The sequence below is a fragment of the Manis javanica genome, chromosome 4, assembly GCF_040802235.1.
Source record: "Manis javanica isolate MJ-LG chromosome 4, MJ_LKY, whole genome shotgun sequence".
Taxonomy (NCBI): Eukaryota; Metazoa; Chordata; class Mammalia; order Pholidota; family Manidae; genus Manis; species Manis javanica.
This window is the reverse complement of record NC_133159.1, coordinates 64,010,307-64,033,200: the sequence shown is the minus strand read 5'-3', so window position 1 is coordinate 64,033,200 and position 22,894 is coordinate 64,010,307. Positions and strand designations below refer to the sequence as shown.

The 22,894-nt window shown below is 41.3% G+C and overlaps 1 protein-coding gene across 7 annotated transcripts in view; it reads right to left on the bottom strand.

Moving 5' to 3' along the window:
• The window catches only part of ST6GALNAC5 (ST6 N-acetylgalactosaminide alpha-2,6-sialyltransferase 5), a 173,528-nt gene extending 166,947 nt beyond the window's left edge, over positions 1-6,581 (bottom strand). For 2 of the 7 annotated variants that reach the window (XR_012130214.1, XR_012130213.1), the window contains exon 1: positions 552-6,581. Coding sequence is in view for 4 of the 7 variants with exons in the window: in XM_073234147.1 (XP_073090248.1) it covers positions 552-800 (249 nt within the window). In the remaining 3 variants the exon portion in view is untranslated. The remainder of the gene's footprint in view (positions 1-551) is intronic. The other 5 variants (XR_012130212.1, XM_073234147.1, XM_073234148.1 and 2 more) reach the window with 5 other exon arrangements.
• Between the last annotated feature and the right edge of the window lie 16,313 nt (positions 6,582-22,894).

Here is a 22,894-nt window from a genome sequence, read left to right as displayed (position 1 = left end):
GGAGAGAGCAGAGGAGAGCCGTGAGAGCCGACTCGCGAGCTCAGCGTCCGGTGGGGTCGCCCGCGAAACCGTCAGGCGCGCGGGGTAGGCTCCGCGCTGCGGGGATAGCCTGGGTCCGGGCCCCCGCGGAGCAGCCGGGGCAGAGGAGGCACGGTCCCCGCGCGTGCGGCGGCGCCTCAGCTGCTCCCGGCCGACGCCACCTCCCACGCCTCTCGGCAGAGGGCAGTTGGCGTGCGGCGCCGGCTACGCCAGGGAGAGCGCGCCGGCGGCCGGGGCAGCGGTGGGCTCGCACTTTGGGGAGGCGTCGCCCTCTCAACTGCTCGGCTCCTAGAATCTCTAGCCCTTGCACCCTCTCCTTTCGGGCCCGTGGGACTCTATTTACGATCCTTGCAAGTTTGAAATCCAACCAGAAAATTCAGAAAGTCTGCAAAGGTCCTCCCTCCCCGCCCCTCTTAGTTTTCGCCAGGCTGCTGCTCTGGGGCACCCCTACCCCCCCGAGGAGCGCGCCCATCCCTCCGCCGCTTCTTTGGCTCTCCGCTGGTCCCTCGGACCTTTAACTGGAGATCGGGAGCTGAAGCAACCGAGTTCCCATTCCGGCTGTGGGATTCCGAGCCAGGAACAACCGGCAAATCGGGAGGCGACGCGGAGCAGGTGGAAAGTTGTCCCTTTGTAACAGGCGACCTCGCGGCGCAGGGTTCGGCGCCCCCGGAGCTCTCTCGGGCGCCCCGGTAACGCTGAGCCCGGGGATCCCTGCCTCTGCCCAGGAGTGGCAACAAATGACTCACCATCAGGGTCTTCATTTTGGGCACCTCTTTTGTGCGGAATCCTCAGGCACACGCGTCCGGGGTCACTTTTTCTTGGAAGGTTTCCATGGTGGGTGATGGGGAGCGGGCGGCTTTGATTATTGCCCGTCGGCCAGCCGCGGCCGAGTGGGCACGGGAGCCTCGGGACGCAGGAAGCACCGCTGTTGCGGAGAGACGAGACAGAATTAAAACTGAACCGGACCCTCGTAGTCTCTCAGCGACCTACACTACTGCTGCCTGCCGCCGCCTGCTGGGTCCTAAAGACCTCTACATCCCCCTCTCTAGCCCCCAAATAATCGTCTTTTCAGCCTCGGAATTTCTGGGGCCAGTGAGTTAACCGTGCCAGGATACCTACCTCTTGGCCCGAGGGTTTATTCATCTTCTATGAAGTTATCAAGCAAAAAGGAAGGAGAACTTAACTGGATTCTGAACGTCCTAACCATTTGAAAAATAGCAAACTAAATTTTCTGTTTCGTGATTTTGGTCAAAACAAGTCAGTCTCCCAAATGTCAGTAGCCTTATTGATAGCTTTTGCATTTATGTTAGTAGCACAGGAAAATTTGCCAAGAAATGATTTTCCAAAATATTCTTTACTGTTACAGTTTTCCAACTGTAAGCTTTCTAGGATTCTCTTCCCTCTTAATTTTACTTCTCAAATTAAGTTATTCTCATGCAATCTTTATAGCATAATTTTCATATAAGTTTTCATTACTTGTTTTAAATATTACAATTTATATTTCTACCAGAACTTTGGGGTTCTTAGTGTTCATCTAATGATTTTAATGTGTCAAAAAACTTTCAGCACATCATAGCCACATGATTACCTGGACCTGTAGATTCTTCCTGAATTTAATGAAAGATTTCTGGCTACTCGAGATAAAACTGCTTCCTGCTGATTCCTAAGGCCTTTGGTCTCTCCTTGTGTTGGCCTACTGCCCTGATAGTACATAATTTTACATCAAAACTTTGATTGCATTTTAAAATTATTCTTTTATGTGGGGAAATTCACATCAATAGCCTGTTTTAAGGATACTCTTCCCCTGTGCTGCATTACAAATAGTACTTGTTAAATGTCTGATTTAGTTAAAAACATACTGCTTCTGAAATTGCTCAGTGAGAATAGTTGTCTTAATGTATTACTTAACACCTCACCTGTAGTATTGTTAAAGATTACATTTAGATGGAAATGATCAGCAGGTTAACTCAACCATACACACAATAAGAACCTTCTCAAGGCCAAAAAAGGCATTACAACCCTTTTTTAATCTTTCACTAATCCATTGCTGGACTGATGATACAACAGGAACTATTTTTAATTTATGGGGCATCCTTCCGTACTTAGTATTAAGAAAGTTAACGTTATTGGTGCAACAATGACTATGCCATGTGTTTGGGAGAAGGCAAGACACACATGGGATTTAGCCTTTCAAGTAAAAACAAAAAATTCAAAACACAGTCCAACATTGCCAGCCTTGAAGCTATTTATTCAATTTGTGCTTTAGGCATGAATAGTACCAGTTGTTAGGGCTGGAAAAGCAGCAGCCAGAAGAGAATCTTATCGGGTCTTGGCAATTCTTTATTGTACAGTTGCACTTGACACTCAAATTAGGGAAACAAAGGACCAACTTGATGAATCCTTGCAAGCAGATTATCTGTGTTTCTGCAGGGCTCCTTTTGAGATGCCACTAGAAGCAGCTTCTGCATTTTTCAGGATTATTCCCCTTCCATCTCTCAAATTGCCCTGTGACTGAAAAAACACTTCTAATATATTTTGCCATGGCAAACACAGCCATCATATTTATGATTTAAGCTCATGGCAGCACGTTGAACATCTGTTACATGATATGTCTGACCAAATTCATTCAGCTTATGCTTTTTTTTCCCCCTCCTGGGATGGTAGTTAGCTAGTTGCTAAATAGAAATGGCCAGAATAAATTTAAGAATGTAATCCTGAACTTGATTTGAATAATTTCAAAGTCTCTGGCTTTTAAGTATTTGATTAGAGTGATATGATGGTTTTAGGTGCTTGAGCCCAATGGTCACGATGCGCTGAGGGAGGGATCAGAGAAAACAAGTAACAAGTTCACATCCTTGTGCTGTTCAGTTCAGTGATTATTTAATGAGCTCAGGACCTAGTGTGTTTGTGTGTATGTGCACCATGTGAAGTCTGTGACACAAGTCTGCAAGTAGATAATATAAGATGGAGTATAAGAGATTCAATATATATTTATCAAATACCTACCACATTAAGCCCTTTTCTGGTGAGCACTTATTATGTGTAAGGCATGAGAAATACCTGGACGATAGGTCACTTGCTGCCCTGAAGGAATTTAGTCTGTTCCCAGATAGTGGTATGAAACTTTATGTTACAGAGAACTAGTAAACCATCAAAATACTTGACTTGTTTTTCAACTTCTGAGCATTTGGTTATTTAAGATATGAGGGGTTTGATATTTTAAGGGTATTCATATCACTTTATGCACACATTCAAATTAATAATCTGAATAGCGAGATAGAGCAGAAAATTGGCAACATTTGCAGACACTGGATTGACTCGGACACAAGTAGGCAAGTCAATACAGCTTTTTTAGTTCACCTAACTTGTCCAGTTCAATACAAAGTGAGTTCAGGAATCACAACTTGCTTCTCAAAATCCAGGTTAGCTGAGATGGATTTCTCACCATTTAAAATTTCGCCACATTTCTGCCTCTGGTGTCATCACATCCAATCAAATAGGTTTCTGCTTTCGAAAAAAATAAAGGAAAGGAAAGAAAAAGAAATTGAGTGTTCCACAATGTAGGTTATGTGACAACCTGAAAGCAAGAATTTATGAAACAAGGCCTGTCAGGAGGTGAGGAGGAAGGAGGTGGAATCTGAAGCTCAGAGGGAATGCCATCCTGTGCACGTGTCCACAGAAGTGCAGAAAGCTACCGGGAGAGGCAGAGAAACAAATGGAAATACATGAGCCCTGCCTGTGATACCTCAGTGGACTCTCAGTTTAGAAACTAGTACCTCAAACATTTCAAAGATGGAAGAAAGCAGAAAGCAACATAATATAAACTGTATCTGAAATAGAATTGCTTAAAATTTGCTTGAAATAAATTTGACAAAAATGCTTTCCATCTTATAATCTTAAAGAGAAAAGTTCTGCTAAATGCTACAAAAGCAAAATGCTTGATAATGGCAGAAGGTCTTAGAACAAATGTGCTTTTTGTCCATTTGTGTTCTGTAGTTTACTTAACTCTCCACTTTCCAGGCTGTGCCTAGTGGGCTTTTGGTTGAGAACAGGACCCTGGAGTCAGGCTACCGGGACCCAGATTCTGACTTTACTACTTACCAGATCTGTGACCTTGGGTCTGTTACTTAACTGCACCTCGGTTTCCTTATCTGTAAAATAGCAATCATAAGAACACCTACTTCAAAGCATTGTTGTGAAGGCTAAATGAGATACTACAAGTGAAGTGTCAAGAGGAGTACTAACAGATTAACTATTATTAAGAATATTTTATGATTAATAAACTGAATTTGAAGGCAGAAGACCAGGATTTGACCTGTGTGACGAGCAGCTGCATGACCGTAAGCAAGGGCCTTAAAATATTAAGCAGACCTTTAATTTACTTGTAAAATGGATATGACAAAACCTGTTCCTCAAATTGTTAGAGGGCTTATTAAGATATTGTGTATTTGGCTATTTTGTAAATGTGAAGCTCTACATAAACTAAGATAATTGTAACACATTCATTCATCCAACAAATATCAGCTGAGCATCTACTCTGTGCCAGTCATTTTCTAGGCGGTGGGGATGTGACCGAGACACTGCCCCATGAGGCATATATTTAAGCTGGGGCAATAAACCAATATAAGAGAGCACTAGGCACTGGGAACCTAAAGCAGGGTAAGGCAGTTAGTGATTGGGCTATATATGCTGTTTTAGCTGGGATGGTGATATTTGACCAGAGATTTGAATAAAGTAAGAGAGTGAACCATGAGGCTATCTGGAGGAAGGGCATTCCAAGCAAAGGGAACAGAATATGCAAAGGCCATGAGGCAAAGATTTGTTGAGAGACAACAAGGAGGTCTGTGTGGCTGGAGTGGAGGGAGTGAGAGGGAGTGTTAGGGAAGAAGGGCAGAGAGGTAGTCCAGGGCCAAATCATGGAGGGCCTCATAGGCCAGGGAAAGGACAGTGTGAAGGAAACCCCTTGGAGGGTTTAAAGCAGCAGAAAGCTTTCAACCTTTCATTTTTCTGAAAGAGCACCTGGCTGCTGTGCTGAGAATAGCTTTGGCGGAACAAGAGTGGAAGCAGAGAGACCACTTAGGAAGCTATTGTTTCAGTCTCAGAAGAGGGAGGTTACAGTGCTTTTAGGAGAAGTGACTGGTTTCAGGATTTGCTTATGATTAGGTATGAGACATGAGAAAAAGAGAGGAGGCCAGTAAATGCAAGGCTTTTGGACTGTGTAGCTGGAAGAATGGAATTGTTATTTCAGAGATGAGGAACTCTGTGGGAAAAGCAGGCTGGGGGTTTTGAGAATGGAGAATTGGGATTTAGATGATGCACCCAGTATGAAACGTCACAGGTGGTTGGAGCTCAGGCTTAATGTTAGGCTTAGAGACCTGAACTGGGTGTTTCAGTTCACCCAGGAATGATCCAAGACACTGAAGAACAGAGGTCACGGGCCTGAGCCCTGGGAGCTCCAAATTTCGGATTCCAAGAATAGAAGGCATCATTATAATAATTGTAATGCTGAAAAACAATAAATAACTATCCAAACTTGATGTGATTTAGGTGGCTGATTATTTTAATTTTGAATGGATTTTCTATACCAAGGCAGTTAGTCATTTATGTCCTTTTCAAAGTACTTTTCAAATTCTATTATTGTACCAAGCATATTCATTCATGTATTTATTGTTCATCCGTCCTTCTAGATCATAAATTTTCCAGAACTGGAACTATGCCCTACTACTGTTTATATCCTACAAGACTGGCACATAATGGAGGGTAATAATATTAATCACTAACATTTATCTAGCCCTTTCTATGAGCCAGCCCTAATCTAAGAGTTTTATATCTATTAGCTCCTTTAGTTCCCACAACAGTCCTGTGAGGTAGGTAGCATTTCTATCTTCATTTCATAAATGAGTGAACTGAGGCACTGAGTCATTTGTTCAAAGTCACCCAGACAGTGAGTGGTAGTCTAGGGCCAAAGAAATATTTGTTACAAGAAATAAATATTTGTGAAAGAATGAATGAATAGAAGCTCTGTGAGAGTCCCCATTACAAAGTTCTTCTTTGAAACTGTTCTAAATTGGCCTGATTTATAAGAATATCATTGACACCCAATGTTGGGATCATATAGCCAAAGGTTATATTATTTATTCTTATATTGTGATATATTTTTCTGCTACTTATATATTTTCAAGCTGTATTTTACATATAGTAATATGTACAAAATTTAAGTGTGCACTTTGATGAGTTTTGACAAAATTTTACACTTGTTAACCACTACCACCATCAAGCTGCAGATAATTTCTATCATTCCAGAGAATACCTCATGCTTCCTTTCAGTCTTACTAATCCCAGCCAATATAAGCAAACAGACATTGTTCTGATTTTTATCAGTATTGATTAGCTCTGCTTATTCTAGGACTTCATAAGGATAATACAGTATATTCCTTTTAGTCTGACTTCTTTCACTTAGCATAATTTTGAGGCTTATCTATGTTGAGTGTATTAATAGTTTGCTCCTTTTTATTGCTGAATACTTTTCCATTGTATAAAAAGGCACTACTATTCTTATCCATTCTCCTGTTAATGAACATTTGGGTTGTTTTCAGTTTTATCTTATGAATAAAGTAACTAAGAACATCCTTGTCTTTTTGTAGGCCTGTGATTTCATTTCTCTGGCATGAATACCTAGGAGTGGAATGGTTGGGTCATGTGATAGGTGTATGGTTAACTTCAGAAGGAATTGTCAAGCAGTGCTCCTAATGTGGCTGTACCATCTTTTATTCAGGAATGAATGAGAGCTGCAGTTGTTCCACATCTTTGCCAGCACTTGGTGTGGCCAGTCCTTTTAATGTCTCTTTGCTTTTGTACAGTTTTCAGGATAAAGCTGGAAATCCTTGCTTAGCACCCAGGATCCTTCTTGACTATGTGTCTACCCTTCTCTTTTAATCTCATCTCTTGCCTGTCTACACAGAAATGCATTGAGCTAGCTGTAAAAACTGTTCTTTGAATGTGTAATAGTTGTGGTCCAGCCACTGAGCCTTTCAACAAGCCCCTCTGCCCCCTACTCTTTCTTCACACCTCAGCTTGTGCACCGCCCACCAGCATCCCTGACTTTCTGAACCTGCACTTGGACGATGAGGTTCCAGAGCTCTGTTGAAAGCCCAGGCCTGGAATCACACGGACCAGATTTGGCCTGGCCTCTGACGTTTAACTCTCCTGTGACCAAGAGCAAGCCGCTCATTGCTCTTCTGTGTTCTCATTCCCAGTTTTTCTCACAGTAAGCCTTTCCAGCAGAGTGCTTGTGTACACAAAATATACTAGTCTATGTAAAGTGTTCGGCACCATGTTGATTATGCAGATGAATCAAACAAAAGGTTATGTTTTTCACAAGGGACTGCCTGTATGGCATAAAGGGAGGCCATTCATCCTCATATTTATTGAGCTTATAATAAAAATATTATTTAAGATGTATTGTGTGCTTGTAGTCAGGCATTATGCTAATTTATAGGCTGTGGCTTATTTAATCTGTAATGATGTCATCCCATTTTGCCAACAAGGAAACTGAGATGTAGAAATGTGAGGTCATTTGCCCAAGGTCACATGGCTAGAAAGTGACAGAACCAAGGTTGGACTGCAGTCCTTCCCTCACCATCTCCACCTTCTACACTCTGCTGCTTTCTAAATGCTCTGACTCTAGGCTAAGCCCTCCACAAGATGTAAAGTGAAGTAAGACACAGCCCTCACTGCAGAGGAAAAACCCTGAGCAGGTAATTATAACAATGTGCTAAGTGTAAAAATTGAGTCATAAATGGAGACTTAGAAGGGGCACAGAAGAGGGACATATGGCTATGAGAGGAGAATGGTTTGGATATGATTCCTGGAAAAGGGGAAATGCTCAGTGATTTTAAAGGATCCCTAGAACTAGGCTAGGAGAAGGCCAGTGTCTGTAGGCAGAGAGGACTGCAGAAACAAATGCATGGAAGCATGGAACCTCATGGGATGTGCTGAGAACACATATGGAGTCTGTGGGTGACGCAGGGAGTTTCAGAACCAGGGTGGTTCTCTACAGTCACGCAGGCTGTGTGGTGCACAAGGATGCTCATCTAAGTGGGTATCACATGTCATAGACACTGCAGATTTGATTATTTATTTGTCAGTTTCCTTGAAAAAGACCAGTGAGCATCTTGCTCTACAGATATCAGAATATTATAACAATTTCCTATTAAATACAAGTAGAGTGTTATAAGTAACAGGAAACTTTTAAAATTTGCACAGTAGGGTGTTTGGGCTGGGAGTGGTTGGATCAGAACTGCCTTCTAGATGGATGTCTCTGGAGACAGTGAGAAGGATGGATTTGTGTGGACAAAGACTGGAGCCAGAGGCAGTAACTAGGAGACTATTGTAGAAAACTGGGTGAGAGAGAAAAGCTTCAGCTAGAGCACTGTTGGTCGGGTGGATTCCAGAAACTCTTCGGGAGGTATTATGTTCTACTGAGTAAAGTGGATCAAATCCTCACTATGCAGAAAAGGATTTGCATATACAAAGAAGTGCTTTTTTCCATGCAAATAGTGTGTATAATTCCGGCCACATTTCAAAATGATAGACAATGATAATAAAAAATGGCTTACCTCCTGACTTAGTTAGGGTTCTTTCAGAAGCACACCCTGAGATGAGGATCCATGTGCAAGTCTTTTATTGGCAGCTGAAGAAAACCCTGGTGGGGAAGTAGGGAAGTGACACACAAGGGGAAGGCAGCCAGTAAATGGTGTGTCGCCGAGCAAGTCTGCAGGCACCTGGGACTCAGCCCTGTGAGGGATGTTCTGGCAGCTGGTGTAGAGCTCGGGCCTGGGTTATTCCACCCAAGGGTGGAGGCAGTAGGCTGTTTACCTGGCTGAGGGCTGCTCTGGGTGAGGGGCGGTTGCTGGGCATTGACTCCTTGGCACATGCCTCCTGCTGCACCAGGAACAAAGTAGGCAGGCCTGGAGGCAGGCAGATCCCCGAGGCAGAGACTCGTAGGTGTGGAGCCTTAAATCCCCAGTTTGCACTGAAGTGGCAAAGGCAGGGGCTGTGGGTTGGGCCTTCACAGCAGCTGATATGTGTGGAAATTCCTCTTTACAGTTTTCAAAGGATTCAAATTTTTTATATCATTTGAATCCCCCAACAACCTCATGAGGTAGAAAAGCGTGTGGTTTCCAACTAAGGCTGGACAGCTCTTATTTCTGGTCAGTTCCTCCTGCCTCCACAGCTGCTGTTCCAAATAGGAACATCTCCTGTCAAGGTCCCTCCTCTTTTCCTCACCACCAGCTTGTTTAGATGTCTCTCTCCTGATGTGGATTGTGAGCAGCTGAGTTTAGAAATTGTGTATCATTCACCTTTGTTTCCCCAGAGCCTGGCAAACAGTTGGTGCAGCAGGACATTGATTGAGTGGGTGGATGAATCATTTATTATCATGGCCATTTTAACTTGCTAACACTGGGGCTGAGAGCTAACGCAACTTACCCAAAGTCCCACAGCCAGTAGAGGCAGGTCTTGAGCTCAGCTCTTCCACCTTGCCCCCTAGAAGCCTTGCTGCCACAGCACAGCACAGGGGAACAGACATGACAGGCCAGGAATCACAGCCCCAGAGACCTGTGAGGTGGGGAATATTTGCTGATAGGTCAACAACTCTGAAGGAAGTGCAGGGAACTTCAGCAGAGAGAGCTTGTCACATTAGGAATTGATTTTTGCTATATTATGTATAATATCTCAGAGTAAAAACGGGGGAAAGACAAATAGGGGCAAACACTGTGAGCCCATAAACCAAAACAAATTTTCCTCCAAATATGAAAGAAAAGGGACCATGCCTGTAGGACCCGAGAGAACAGTTAAAGCCGAGTGGGACACACTATGAGGTTCCCTGTGCTCCTGCCTAACCAGGAAGGCAACAGTGATGCTGGGCTTTGGTGAGGAAGGCAGGCCTTATTCTTTAAATGCAGCATACAGTATGAAGGGTAGCATTTGCAAGAGGGGAAACCAGGTACAGAGGTTTCAAAATGAACTTAAAAATGCATTCTTGAGTGTCCTTGCAGTATTTCTGCTAATGTAAAGGCATGATTGATCTATGCATATGTCTGTTGCTGTTCCTATGCTAATTTATAGCATTCTTGTGTCAGCTTCCTTTTGTTTGGAAATGTTGCATATGCCATTTAAAATAGCTGCTTTTAATTAGCATTGAAATATTAGACTTTTAAAAAGTCAACACTTAAAAAAAAAGGTCAACTTAAACCTTGCCTTCTCATTAAAAGTGGAATCTCTGATTTTCAAATGTTTTTTTGTCTGTGGACCCTATACTTCACCTCTATGTTAAGGGTAGATGCTCCACTCTTGACTAGATCCATGTCTGAATCCCAGCCCTGCCTTTTATATGCTGTGACCTTGAGCAACATACTACAACTCTCTAAGCCCCAGGTGTCTCATCCATGCATGAGTGATAGTAATACTGTCCTCCTCAGAGGGGCCATTTTAAGGATTAAATGAGACAATGATGAGAGTACCTTATGTGTATATAGCATGTATATATATATATATATATATATATATATATATATATACACACATAGGTATAAATAAATAAATAAATAAATAAATAAATAAATAAATTATGCATATATTTGCTATGTACTTAATCTTTGTAACAACTCTCTCAGTTAGGTCCTGTTAATATGTCCTTTTTATAGATAAGGAAACTGAGGCATGATCAGGAGGGTATCTTAATTAGCAAGGTCCATAGTTAGCAAGAGGTAGTGTTAATATTTGGACCCTCACATGTAAAGAGCTTTAAAAAAAAATCAAAACCTTGTCAATTGTTATTGCTGTTACAATAAAGTCTTACCTTGAAGCGCACATATGACTTACAGTTGGAGCTCTCCTGGTTGACAGAAGTGTGAAGCCCAGGTCTCTTTTTCCTCTCTGAGGTGGCCATGGAGATATGTCCTTGGAAAGCAAACATAACATGGAAACCGCTAGGTTTCCTAATGCTAGTAAAGAAAAACAAACATTAATAAAACATGAAAACAAGCTGGTGGATACCTACACATGTTCTGTTTGTATTGCCTTTTATATCCTATCAGATACATGAGAAGTAGCTCCCTCCCCCACAGGTCCTCAGATAAACAGCTTTGTCTTGGAAGATAGAGAGGAGTCATGACACCAGGCTTTTGGGACTGTTTTTATGAGATCCAAACAAGGGTATGTCAGTGGCACAACCAGATGAGTTTGCATTAAAATTTTCTTAAATAACAACTTAAATTGTTTGAAATTGTTCATTCATATGTTAATTCATTCATTAATTTAGCAAATATTGATAGAGAACAAAATATGTATCAGACACAGTTCTGGTATCCAGGGGTTGCTAGTTGGGGTCAAATACTGAAGTAGAGACCTAGCTACATACCATTACATCTCCCCCCCGTAAGCCACCTCACTTGCACCTGCAGGTCACCCTGCCTGCCCATCCCCTCCCATCCCGTGGACAGTCTGCATGATGACTTCTTTGTTGTAACATCTCAATCTGGATGCTGCTGTCTTTTCCATGTATGCTAATTTGCCCTGTTATGTTTCTATCTTCTCTTCCTGTAGAGACATGCGTTGCTCCCTTCTCTATTTTCAGAACCTTCCTTCTATTCCCCTTCCGCCAGGGTAAAACCCTCATGTGAATTTATTTCCCTTTTCAAGTTAGATAGAAGGCTGGGAGCTCCTTCAACACGATGACTCTGAAAACACAGGGGAACCACAGCACCTAATTGCAAGGTTATCATGAGGCTCCACCTCTGTAACTTATTTAACACTTGACACAGGCCCTGGAGCTCAGTAGGCCCTCAGCCACATGTGATTTCCCCTCCTCTGTAGGAACACGGTAGCTGAAATTATGTACTGTGAGATCATTTACAATGTATGCATTGTTCTACATCAAGGGCTTAAATATATGGAAGTCATATTTTCCTTTTGTAAGGTATCATCAAATAGAATTTATGAACCCTCAGATTCATGGGTTTGGGATGAGTGGTATAAAATTGAGGCAATAAAGTTCCACTCTGTACTTTTGCTCAGAACTTCTTTCACACACATTTTTGTATCTAATAATCATGGTTTGCAGTTGTAAAACTATTTTTCAACTTGGACATTTCCTACTATGGTTGGCATTGTTTCTGGTTACACTAACTGCTCATATGTACCAATGAGATGAGTTTTACTTTTCCATATATCAAATTTGGTGCCTGGATTTATATGTGTCATAAGTGTAAAGGCTAATTGAAAATTGATGAGATTTGAATCTAAGTGACTTGATATGCAGTGGCTTCTAAGACTAATTAATTGCTTCACCTTTCAAGCATTTATTGAGAACCTACACAACGACATGCAATGTACTAGGTGCTGATAATACAAAGATGACAGGGTTTCTCAGGAAGCTCATAGGCTGTCAGCAGAGACAGCCTGCAGTGTGGTGTATAGAAAGTACTGCCATCGCAGCGTGTCGATGGTATGGTGATAGTCAAAAGCAGGAGAAATCAGCTCACCAAGTTTTAGATTATGGATTTTATTATTATTATTTAGGTATAAAAACAGAGAGGGAGATGATTGCCATTGAAAAACAGTTTATTATACTCAGATCCCAAGAGGAGTTGGCATGCCATACCACAGGGGGCCACATGGGAAAGCAACAGGGTTGGTTGGGAAATGGGGAGGAGAGCAGATGTAGTCTTTCTTGTGGTTGAACAAGTCAGGATAAGCAAGTTTAGGATTGGTTAATTGAAAAATTTCCAAGGACTCTGGGGCATAGGGGCTGCCCTACCTGATCCTGGCATGATGAGGGCAGGTGGATGAGGGCTGATAAAGAAGGCAGCTGTGGGTTTGGGCTCTGGATTGCTTAGTTTGCATGAAAGGCATGCTCCTAGGCAAGTTGTTTTCTCTCTAGGAATTAGCTAATCCTTGGAGAGGCAATCCTTCAGGATCAGCAAATCCCCAGACATCAAAGCATCAAAACATACAATAGAAAAACATGGTCAATACAACCATGTGGGGCCAGGGCAGCAAGAACAGGCTTAAACCAAGAGAAGAGCTTTCTGGACAGAGGGTTTGGTTAATGCAAATGTCCAGGGTCGTGGAAAACACATTGCTATTTCACTGTGTTTGGAGTCTGGAGTGAAGATGCTACATGAACAGTAGGGCTGGGGGTGGGGAAAGAGGATGATGTAGGCAGGAGCCAGTTCATCAAGTTTTCCTGGCTAAGCAATTTGGACTTTATTTGAAAGGTTGTAAGGAGTAATTGAAGGGTTTTGCATAGGAGGATGACAATGATTTTAGTTTACTTCTGTTTGGTGAAAATCTATGCTACTAAATCTATGGTACTTAAAAATTAATGAGGTTTCACATTTCATCTTTGTAAGATAAACAGCACGATATGTTTAGTACTTTCAGTGGTTATGTAAAAAATGTTTACTCTTATTCTCCTATGGATTATAAATCCTTGTTATTCTCTTCCCAGCACCCTCCAAGCAGGCAGGCATTTCAGGTTCTTCATGCCACTGCCAGTACAGTGGAGAGTATGGGGTGATGAGGCAGAAATTAGAGGATCAATATCCTGGTTATTCCATTGGTTAGTCACCTCACTTCTCCAAAGAGAAGTTCAGTGGTTAAGATCAACCACTGGATCCAGATAGAGGATGTAAATTCTCCCTCTGCCACTTACTGTGTCACCTCAGTAAAGTTATTTGACTTCTGCCTCAGTTCCCTGAGAAAATAACTTTCCTGAAATACCTATGTCACAGGAGTGATAAGAGACTTTGGATTTGGTTTCTCCACCCATCATGCCTCTGCCGGCACCAACTCTGTGCAAACCAGTACCTTATGCAGTGTTACAACGGTCTATGTAATACTGGACCAAACGATGCACATCAAAGCAGAACAAAGGGCAACAGGATGATGCTTTTAGATATCATTGGTACTATTATATTCTTCAACATCTAGAAGTAGTGGAGGAATGGAATATTGAAGGCTATTGCTTTTGGTTGAAGCCAACATCCTATTAAGTTGGTGTGTTGTCCTATAGGTTGCTATGAATCAGAGATCAATATATGGCCTCTTTTCCTCCCACTCTCTGTGATCAAGATCTAGAATCTTTGTGGTCAAGGAACCAATAACCAGAGTGGAGTGGTGCCTTGCATGATTATATCTAATGCCTACTAACAACATTTGTGCTTCCTGTCCTTATGATTTTGGATTCTATTTCTACCAGGCGATATAATAATTGTTTCCCTTAATTGGAAGCTGCCATTACTGCCTTTCTGTTTCAGGTTCTTCATGCCACTAGGCAACCACCCAAAAAGATACTGTATTTCAGCAGGGCTGGCTGACCCTGAGTAGCAAGGCAAAATAGGGTTGCTGTTAAACAGTGAGAGAGGGAAGAAGTAAGGATGGAAATAGTAGCATCTTATGGAAGACTGTTACAACTCCACATAGGCAGGTCTGCCAAGGGCTCAAACCCCTCTAGAATGAAAATTTGAATTAATGAACCAGGCAAACTACCCCAGCAAATGAGTTGGTCGTTCAAAGCAAAGGAACACTGAATGTGCAAATACAAGCTATATTTCCTTCCTTGCTGCTCTCTAGAGATGATTGACAGAGAGAGATGATATAGATAGATAGATAGGTAGGTAGATAGATAAATACATAGGTGGGTGGGTGGATGGGGGAATGGATACATACATGCATACATATACACATAATACATGTATGTGCAATTATGATAAAACTTTACCATACCTTGAGAATTGGAGCCTAAAACTTAAAAAAAAAAGCTGTTATTATGAGGTTGGCGAAAAACAGCATTTAGAGTTGGTATTTCAGTCACTATGTAACAGAAAAGGAAATGTTTTCGATTATTAGTTTGCAGGAAATAGACCAACTACAAACAGAATATGTCGTTTGCTAGAACTAGGAAAGTAACAAATGATTATAAGGCAGTCACTCTCTAATTAAACCTGTCTCTTAGCCCCTCTCAGAAAGATAAGAATTTTAATCGAGTCAAATTTTGGAATAGAGGCTGGATAGAGGACAGGAGTCAGTCACATCACATTATATTGCTCTGGCATAGTCTTCCTATTGTGGGGAGGGTGTGAGTACATTTTGGTTTGGTATGGTTTTATTATTTCACCTGATACACCTGTTGTTGGATTCTGTCTTAAGGATTGCAAGGGATAAGTTGTGTTAGTTTTGCTGCTGACTGTAATCCAGTCTCCTCAGTTTCCTTTGGGAAATTCCGTTCATGTCAGTTAGGTGGCACTCAGTCAAGGGGCCTTGCTCTTAGCCAGCCAGCGAGTTCATGACCAGCACGCATGTTCTTGGCCAATCGGACTTTCCCTCCCGGGATCTGAGAGCTTGAAGCCCAGTGGAAACACATCTGAGTGAAGTGGACTCACCCCCACCATGGCAGTGCCCATAATTGGGGGCTCCTGCCAGAATCTCTGGAGCTGTCCTGGTTCTCGCCCCTTCTGAACCTAATTCTTCCAATTTTCCTTCCATCCTATGAACCATCCTAGGTCCTTCCAACACATTCATTTTCTCTTGTGTTAGCCGGAGACTTGGAACCTAGTAGCCCTAACTAAGTCAGAATAAGAAAGCTTTTCAAGCAGGCAGATAGGGGAAAGATGGTTCTTCCTCACATAAGGAAGATGTGAACAAAGTACTAGTCTCAAACAGCACGATGAGTCTGGATGACCCCAGGTAGCTCAGAATGAAAGTTGGTACAAAATGAATCCTGAAAGGGTTTTTATCCTTGCCTGGTGATTCCCCATATATGGGATATGGATCTCTAGAGTATTGTGAGTCTAAAAAACAAAGTCACCAAGAATCCACATGTAATCAAATGTAATCTGTTGATTGATTGGAAATCCCTGAATTACCATCATGTGATGTTCTGTGAAAAACTTTAAAATATGAGAGGTCTTACCATTGAAATGGTAGGGAACAACTGGTCTAAGCCAGCAGTTCTCAACTGTAGAGTGGTTAACACACTTGCCTGTCATGGTGCGACTGGATACTAACATTAGTTGAAATGTCAAGGCTTATAGGTGCACTGCTTCTTTTATAAATTAGAGCAGAGTCAAGGCTGTTCTTGCTGTAAATCCATCTTGTCTACTTGCATTCTGATTCATTTTCTTGAATGGGAAAGAGCAGAGTGGGATTTTAACTGCTGCTCCAAGGATTGTACACAAATTATCATCTCCTCTGTGTCAATCACAGAGCACAGTGAGCTGCTGGTACTGATGGGATATTTATGATTATAGAGGTAATGCATTGTTGTGTTTGTGAGCTGTAGTTCCATCATTACTTCCTTCTTATCTTTCATTTTATTCATGGGTTCATTTATTGTTTATTTTGAAAAAAATCCAAATTTACACATAAGTTTAACAGAATGGTACAAAAAATTATTACATTTCTTTCACTCAGATTTCCCAGTTGTTATTATTATTTTGCTGCATTTACTCTTTCTCCTCTCATCTCTCCTGCATGTATATACACACCAACATTCATTTATGTGGTATTCTTGCAAAGAATGTATGCCTGAGTTTGCTTGTGAAAAACTGTATGGATTCGGACTGTCCATTTCACTTCCTGTCTCTTTAGTCACTTTCAGTCTGGAATAGTTCTTCAATCTTTCTCAATCCATGAAAGTTTTAAGCAGTGCAGGCCTTTCATTCTATGGGACAACATTGCTCAACTATGAATCACATATGTATTTTTAAATATTCTGGTAGCCACATTAGAAAAAGTAAAAAGAGTCAGCTGAAACTAATAGTAGTAGTATACTTATTTAATCCATTGTATTCAAAATATTATCATTTAATATGTAATCAGTATAAAAATTATGTATTTACATTTTTCATAAAATGTCCTTGAAATCCTGGGTATGTATAGCACATCCTAATTTAGGCTAGTCACATTCCAAGCGCTCAGTAGTCACATATGGCCAAATGGCTATCACACCGGGTGGGGCAGTGTCACCACGTCCCACAGTCCAGGTCCACTTAATGCTTCCTCATGACCAGGCTTGCACATGCATTCTTCATAGGAATGAAGCCGTGCTTTTTGTGGTCTCTCCCTCAGGGGGCACATGCTGTGTGAACCTTGGCCACTGGGTCATGATGGTGTCTTCCAGGTTTCTCTACTGCAAAGTTACCATTTTTCCTTTTGTAATTGATAAGTATTTATCTTGTTTCTCACCAAACCAACATCCACCAGCGTTTACTTTCAAGACAACTTCTGTCTAAATCAAGTACCAGTGTATTGATTGGCAGATGGTGTTTTCTATTTCTGTCATTCCTTCCATCTTTGTCAGGTGCCTTCCTATTGTAAGGAAGAACTTTTTCTTTTTCCCCATTCTTTCATACATATCAGCATAGACTTACCAATTTTTATTTTGTTTAACAATAGATTTTAATTTGTTACTATGAGTATTAGTTTTGATGCTTATAATGTGCCAGATTGAGCAGTGGGAGCCTCTTCAAGCTGACTCCCCTGTCCCTTTGATACATCTTTGTCATTCTTTGAGTATTCCTTAAATTCTGGTCCAAGAAGATATTCCAGGTTCCTCTGGTATTTTCCCTATCTCACCCTTGGAATTAGTTATTTCCCCAAGGAATCCTGGTTCCATCTAATGTAGGAAATGATAGTTAGAAACCAATATTTTGGTGTGTGATACACTTATTTATAGTGGGTGAGTGGACAGAGCTAAGATATAAATAAATATTTATATACACATACATCAATATTTGTACATATAAATATGTGTAAATATTTATATACACATACATCAATATTTGTACATCAATATTTGAACAACCATGAGTTCACACTGACACCTCCAACACCTTGGAGTTCTTTCTAGTTTTCCTCTTTTCTATATTTTAAATCCTTTTTCTGACATTGAAAAACTTGGCTCCCACTGTTTTGAATAAATTTATTTGTTCAGTCTTGCAACATGTCACCCGGCTGTAGGTCATGCTGGCCTTCACTTAGGCCCCAGCCTCGTTGCTGCCTCCTCGGTCACTGCACCCTCTGTGCCTCTGCCTCCTCACGTCCCACCCTGCACCCACCGCCTTGGCCCTGCTGCCTTCCAACACCACCCCTTCGGTAGCTGAGCCATGATGCCTCTTCAAGGAGAAGGGAAAGAAAGGAAGGAGAGGGAAAAGGAAGAAGAAATGCTCTTTTTTAACCATTAGGAAACTGCATAGACTTCACCTTTTGGGATTATGGCAAGTTAGGCATTTTGGAAAGCTCTCCCACTGACAAACACCTAGGTAATGGATAAGTTAAAATCAAACAACAACAAAGCTTTGAGTACATTCCTAAATATGCACAAAAGTAACAAATATTCAAAGGCCAGTAACCCCTGACAACACACTAAATTAAATAAAATTAATAATTGCATGAATTAGGAACTGAAACCAGAATGATAAGTGGACACATAAAGCTCAGTTGTTCTGAGTGGGGGAGAGCAGAGAAATGCAATTTTTAGTAAAGAAGAGCTTTGAGGATTTATGCCACATACAAGGATAGGGAATACTACGCCAGAGGCCTATGCAGTGTGGGTAGCTGAACAGGTCACTCCCTCACACATCTGCAACATTATAAAGAGCCATACTCCCATTAAAAAGTAGGGCTGGAAATTGACTGTGAAAGTGGCCTATCTCTGTCAGGTGGAAAAACTAAAGTATTTCCTGAGAATTTGCTACCAGAGACCTGCTCTGTGTGGGGTCTGGGACTTAAATTTGTATTACCTCTGTGGCCAGGCAAATATCAAGCCAAGATATTAAATTAAACTAGTTCTGTCTTCTGAAGCTTTTGCAAATTTGAGGATAGAGAAAGCCATTTTAAACCTAGGATACTTATGTTTCCCAAGATTAAGTTCAGGCAAAACTGAGATTATGAGTCAAAAAAAAAAGTGAATTTACCAAACTTGAGAAAACAAGCACCATGTTTGACTGTCAGCCAAAACAACCATTTAAAGATTTCGCCTCAATAAATTATAGATACTTGGATTATCCAATATAGACTATAACATACCAACGTGTGAAACATCCAAGAAATTTTAAAAAAACAAATAAGACATTATTAAAAACAATCAGAAATATTTAGGGAAAATACATAATCTTTGAAATTATGAATAGCTCAAAAGCACCCAGAACTCTTATACATACTGGTAGGAGTGCGGCTGGGTACAAATGTTTGGGGAAATTGGTTGTTTCTACTATAAGTAAATGTATAGCAAACCCGATGACCAGGCAGTTCGACTCTGAAGTACACACCTAGTAGAAGTGCCTGTGTATGTGCACCGAACACATCTCCTGGAATGTTCATAGCAGCACAGTAACAGCTCCTCCTGGGAAGCTCCCCACCTGGCCATCAACAACATGCTATAATGATAAATAAATTATGGAATATTCATACAGTAGAAACTATATAGCAATGAGAATAAGCAAACCACAACTACACACAACAGTACATAGGAATCTAATTATGTGAAAGAAGTCAGACAAAGGAGAGAATATGCTTACAATTCCACTTAAATAAAGTTCAAAATTAGGTAGAGATCATTTATGCTGTAGAAGTCAAGGTAATAGTTACCTTTGGTGGGGTTTTGTGACTGGAAGAAGCAGGAGGAGGTTGGGAGCAGCTGGTAATGTGATGTTTTTTGATCTGGGTGCTGGTTATACTAATGAGTTCCACTTGGGAAACTTAATGTGTTATTGAACCTTTAGGATATGTTAGTGTCTCTTTTAAGTGTATATTATACTTTAATAAAAATCATGAATATAAAAATAATTCTAGCTTAAGAGATAGTGCGTTGTGAATTAACATTTATTCATTCATTCAACAAATATATTTATGCATGGTTCTTGCACTTACTGGGAATGTAGCAGTAAATAAGAAAAACCTTGCCCTTAGGGAGCTTATATTCTCCTAGTGGAGAAAGGGAAATAAAGAAATCATTGTAAAATCTCAGGGAGTGATAAAATCAATGAAGAAGATATTAAGAAAATGCCATGAAGAGCATAAAGGAATAGATAACATTGGCTGGGAGCCATCAAAGAAATTCTAAGGAGGTGAGAGCAGAGCAGAAGCTGGAAGAAGTGAAAACAACCCATGTGAATGAAGAAAGGGGAGGCTATAAAGGCCCTGAAGTAGGAAGAACCTTAGGGTTCTGGTAGAAAAAGTAAAAACTCCCCTTAAAAATAAAGATTGTCCGTCCTTAGCTATTTTTTTCTTCATGAAATGAGATGTTCAGCTGGCACATGTACATGATTTCCCTGATAAATATTTTGTAATAGTATTTGCTTTGCTTCTCAACCAGATGTGGGGAGTAGGGTTCGGTCAGCAGTGGGTAGGTTCTTGCACCGAAATGACATTTGTCCTGTGCGTTGCACTGGGGAAGCCGTTGAGAGCCGCTGTCCTTGGCCATGACAAGTCATTGAAGGGAATCAAGCAGAGGAGTGACATGACGATTTGTGTTTGAGAAGGACTGTTCCAGCCACAGTGTGGAGCGTCCAGAGTAAAGAGAACCATACAGCCAGAGAATGTGGGACACAAGGGCAGTGCAGAGGGAGAGCCGTTTGAGAATTGCCAGCACAGAACAAAAACAGTCAACCGCCAGAAGTAGCATAATTAGAGTAAGTAGAAGTCCATTACAACTCTAGCTTATTTCAGATTCTAGTGGCATATGTGGTGCCTATGTTAGAGCTGTCTTTCCCTCAGGTTGTGCTGATGACACTACGCTCCCAACTTTGTTTTCATTTAGTTGAGTGAGATCACACTTAGCTTGCATAAATTCTGATGCAGGGCTTGTTGATTTTTACACACTTTTATTTAAATCACTCTTGAGCTCCAAACCAATTTAGTAATTTATTTCCAAATTCTTACAAATATCGAATAAAATGCTGGTTGGCACCTTTTAAACTGAATCCTTTTAAATGTTGCTGAATTATTTAGATAATCCACTAAGAAAACAGGCCAGTCTTAACTGGACATTGCTTCTCTTCTTTATTTGAAAACAGCCTGTATCCAGGAAAGAAAGATTTTCCTGCTGCTGTCTTTCCTGTTCTCATAGTGTCTTCCCCTGAGCAGGCTCACACAGGTACAAGGGAAGACAAACCCCACCTTGTCTGTCACCTCCACCACCACTGGCTTTTAATCTACAGTGACGCAGTGAGAGAAATGTCTGTTACTCCTTAATGTCAGTGACTTCTCTCTGCTGAGTAAGTCCAGTCAGCCAGGCACACAAGAGATTTTCATTACTACATGGACAACAGCTTTGGCCCTCACCCTGGACGGGCTGTGGACACATGCAGGTGCTGTTGTACTAAGTCTGCATACATGAAGGGAAAGCCCTTCTTTACCCCAGCATGTTAATTAAGAAGCATTTATTGAGGACCTACGCATGTATAGGACAGGCTGTTTAAGGAGCTGACACATCCAAATTACCTTTGATAATTGGATTTATTGCAAGGATGCTGAGAAGACAGTGAGCTATCATATTTGCAGCCTCGTGAAAGAGACAACTACCTACCTCCCAGTTTTTCTCTTCTTTTTGTAGTTACAGAGCTCCCATTCAACCCCACCAAATTTTAACAGGGCACATAGAGACAACCCAGCCAAAGGCTCCCCTTATAGCTAGGAGGGCCATATGACCAAGTTCTCTCAAAGAGGATGTGTAGAAGGGAAGTATGGCACTCCATGCCATTATCCTTAAAAAAATTTGCTTCCTTTGTGTGCTCCCTTTCTACTTTCCCACAGGCTGGAAATGGACACTGTGCGCTTGAGATGGTTTAATTACATGGCCAGGACTGCTCCCTAGGTGATGGCAGAACCACCTGTTCAGAAAGTTGATCTAACTACAGATCCACACTCTAGAACATGACACAATACATTCAACAGTGTGTAAAAGGTATGAGCACATATATGAATCATCACCAGTCTTCCAAATAAACTTTTGCAATATATAGAGTAATATCAGTAACCTTCTTAAGGCTTCACTCACCCCAACTTTCCCACTCCTTCACTGCAAGAAGGTAAACCAGCGCCAGAGCGCTCAGCCAGGGCTATCCTAATACACAGTTGAACAAGGAAGAGTCCATTACTTAAAAAATATTTCTTTACCTGTGCTGATGTCTGAAATTCTTCACTGGAAATTCATCCCCTTGGTTTAAGGGAATGTTTTCTGGCCCCAAATGAAAAATATCCCTGGAATTTCAAAAACTGTGAGGAGTCTAAGATTTTATTCACTTTCAGACTGACATATTAGCCTGCCACAATTTCATATATGCTGGCAGGAGACACTAGCTACATGGGTCAGAGACAAAGGACCTTATTATTGATGGCTTAAGCTGTGTGAGTTTCATGTGTGTGTTGGTTGCCCCCAAGTCCCACCTGGGATCTACATGAAGCTGTACACACAAAGGGTTTGCTTCACAGCTGAGGAAACCCCTGCCTTTGAAAGGGCAGTGCTAGTAAACCTACCCAACCTTGGGAACATGTTTGGAGGTAGACATTATCTTTATTATCCTGGATCAGAATATAAATGTACTTTCCATTCTGGCACTCTATCTTCCAAGGCTTTCTGTTGGACAAACATCCTTGCAACAATAGTCTAGAACAAAAACAGATATAAGACACGCAGAAACACCATGAAGAATTGTAAACCAACTTGTGAGGAACAAATATTAAACCTTTAAAGCTTTACACACATGGCCTAGTGTATCTAAGGACACTCTCTAAAGCTGACCATCGGAAATGGCTCCCCAGCAAAGGAAAGGCAAGCACAATAGGTAGC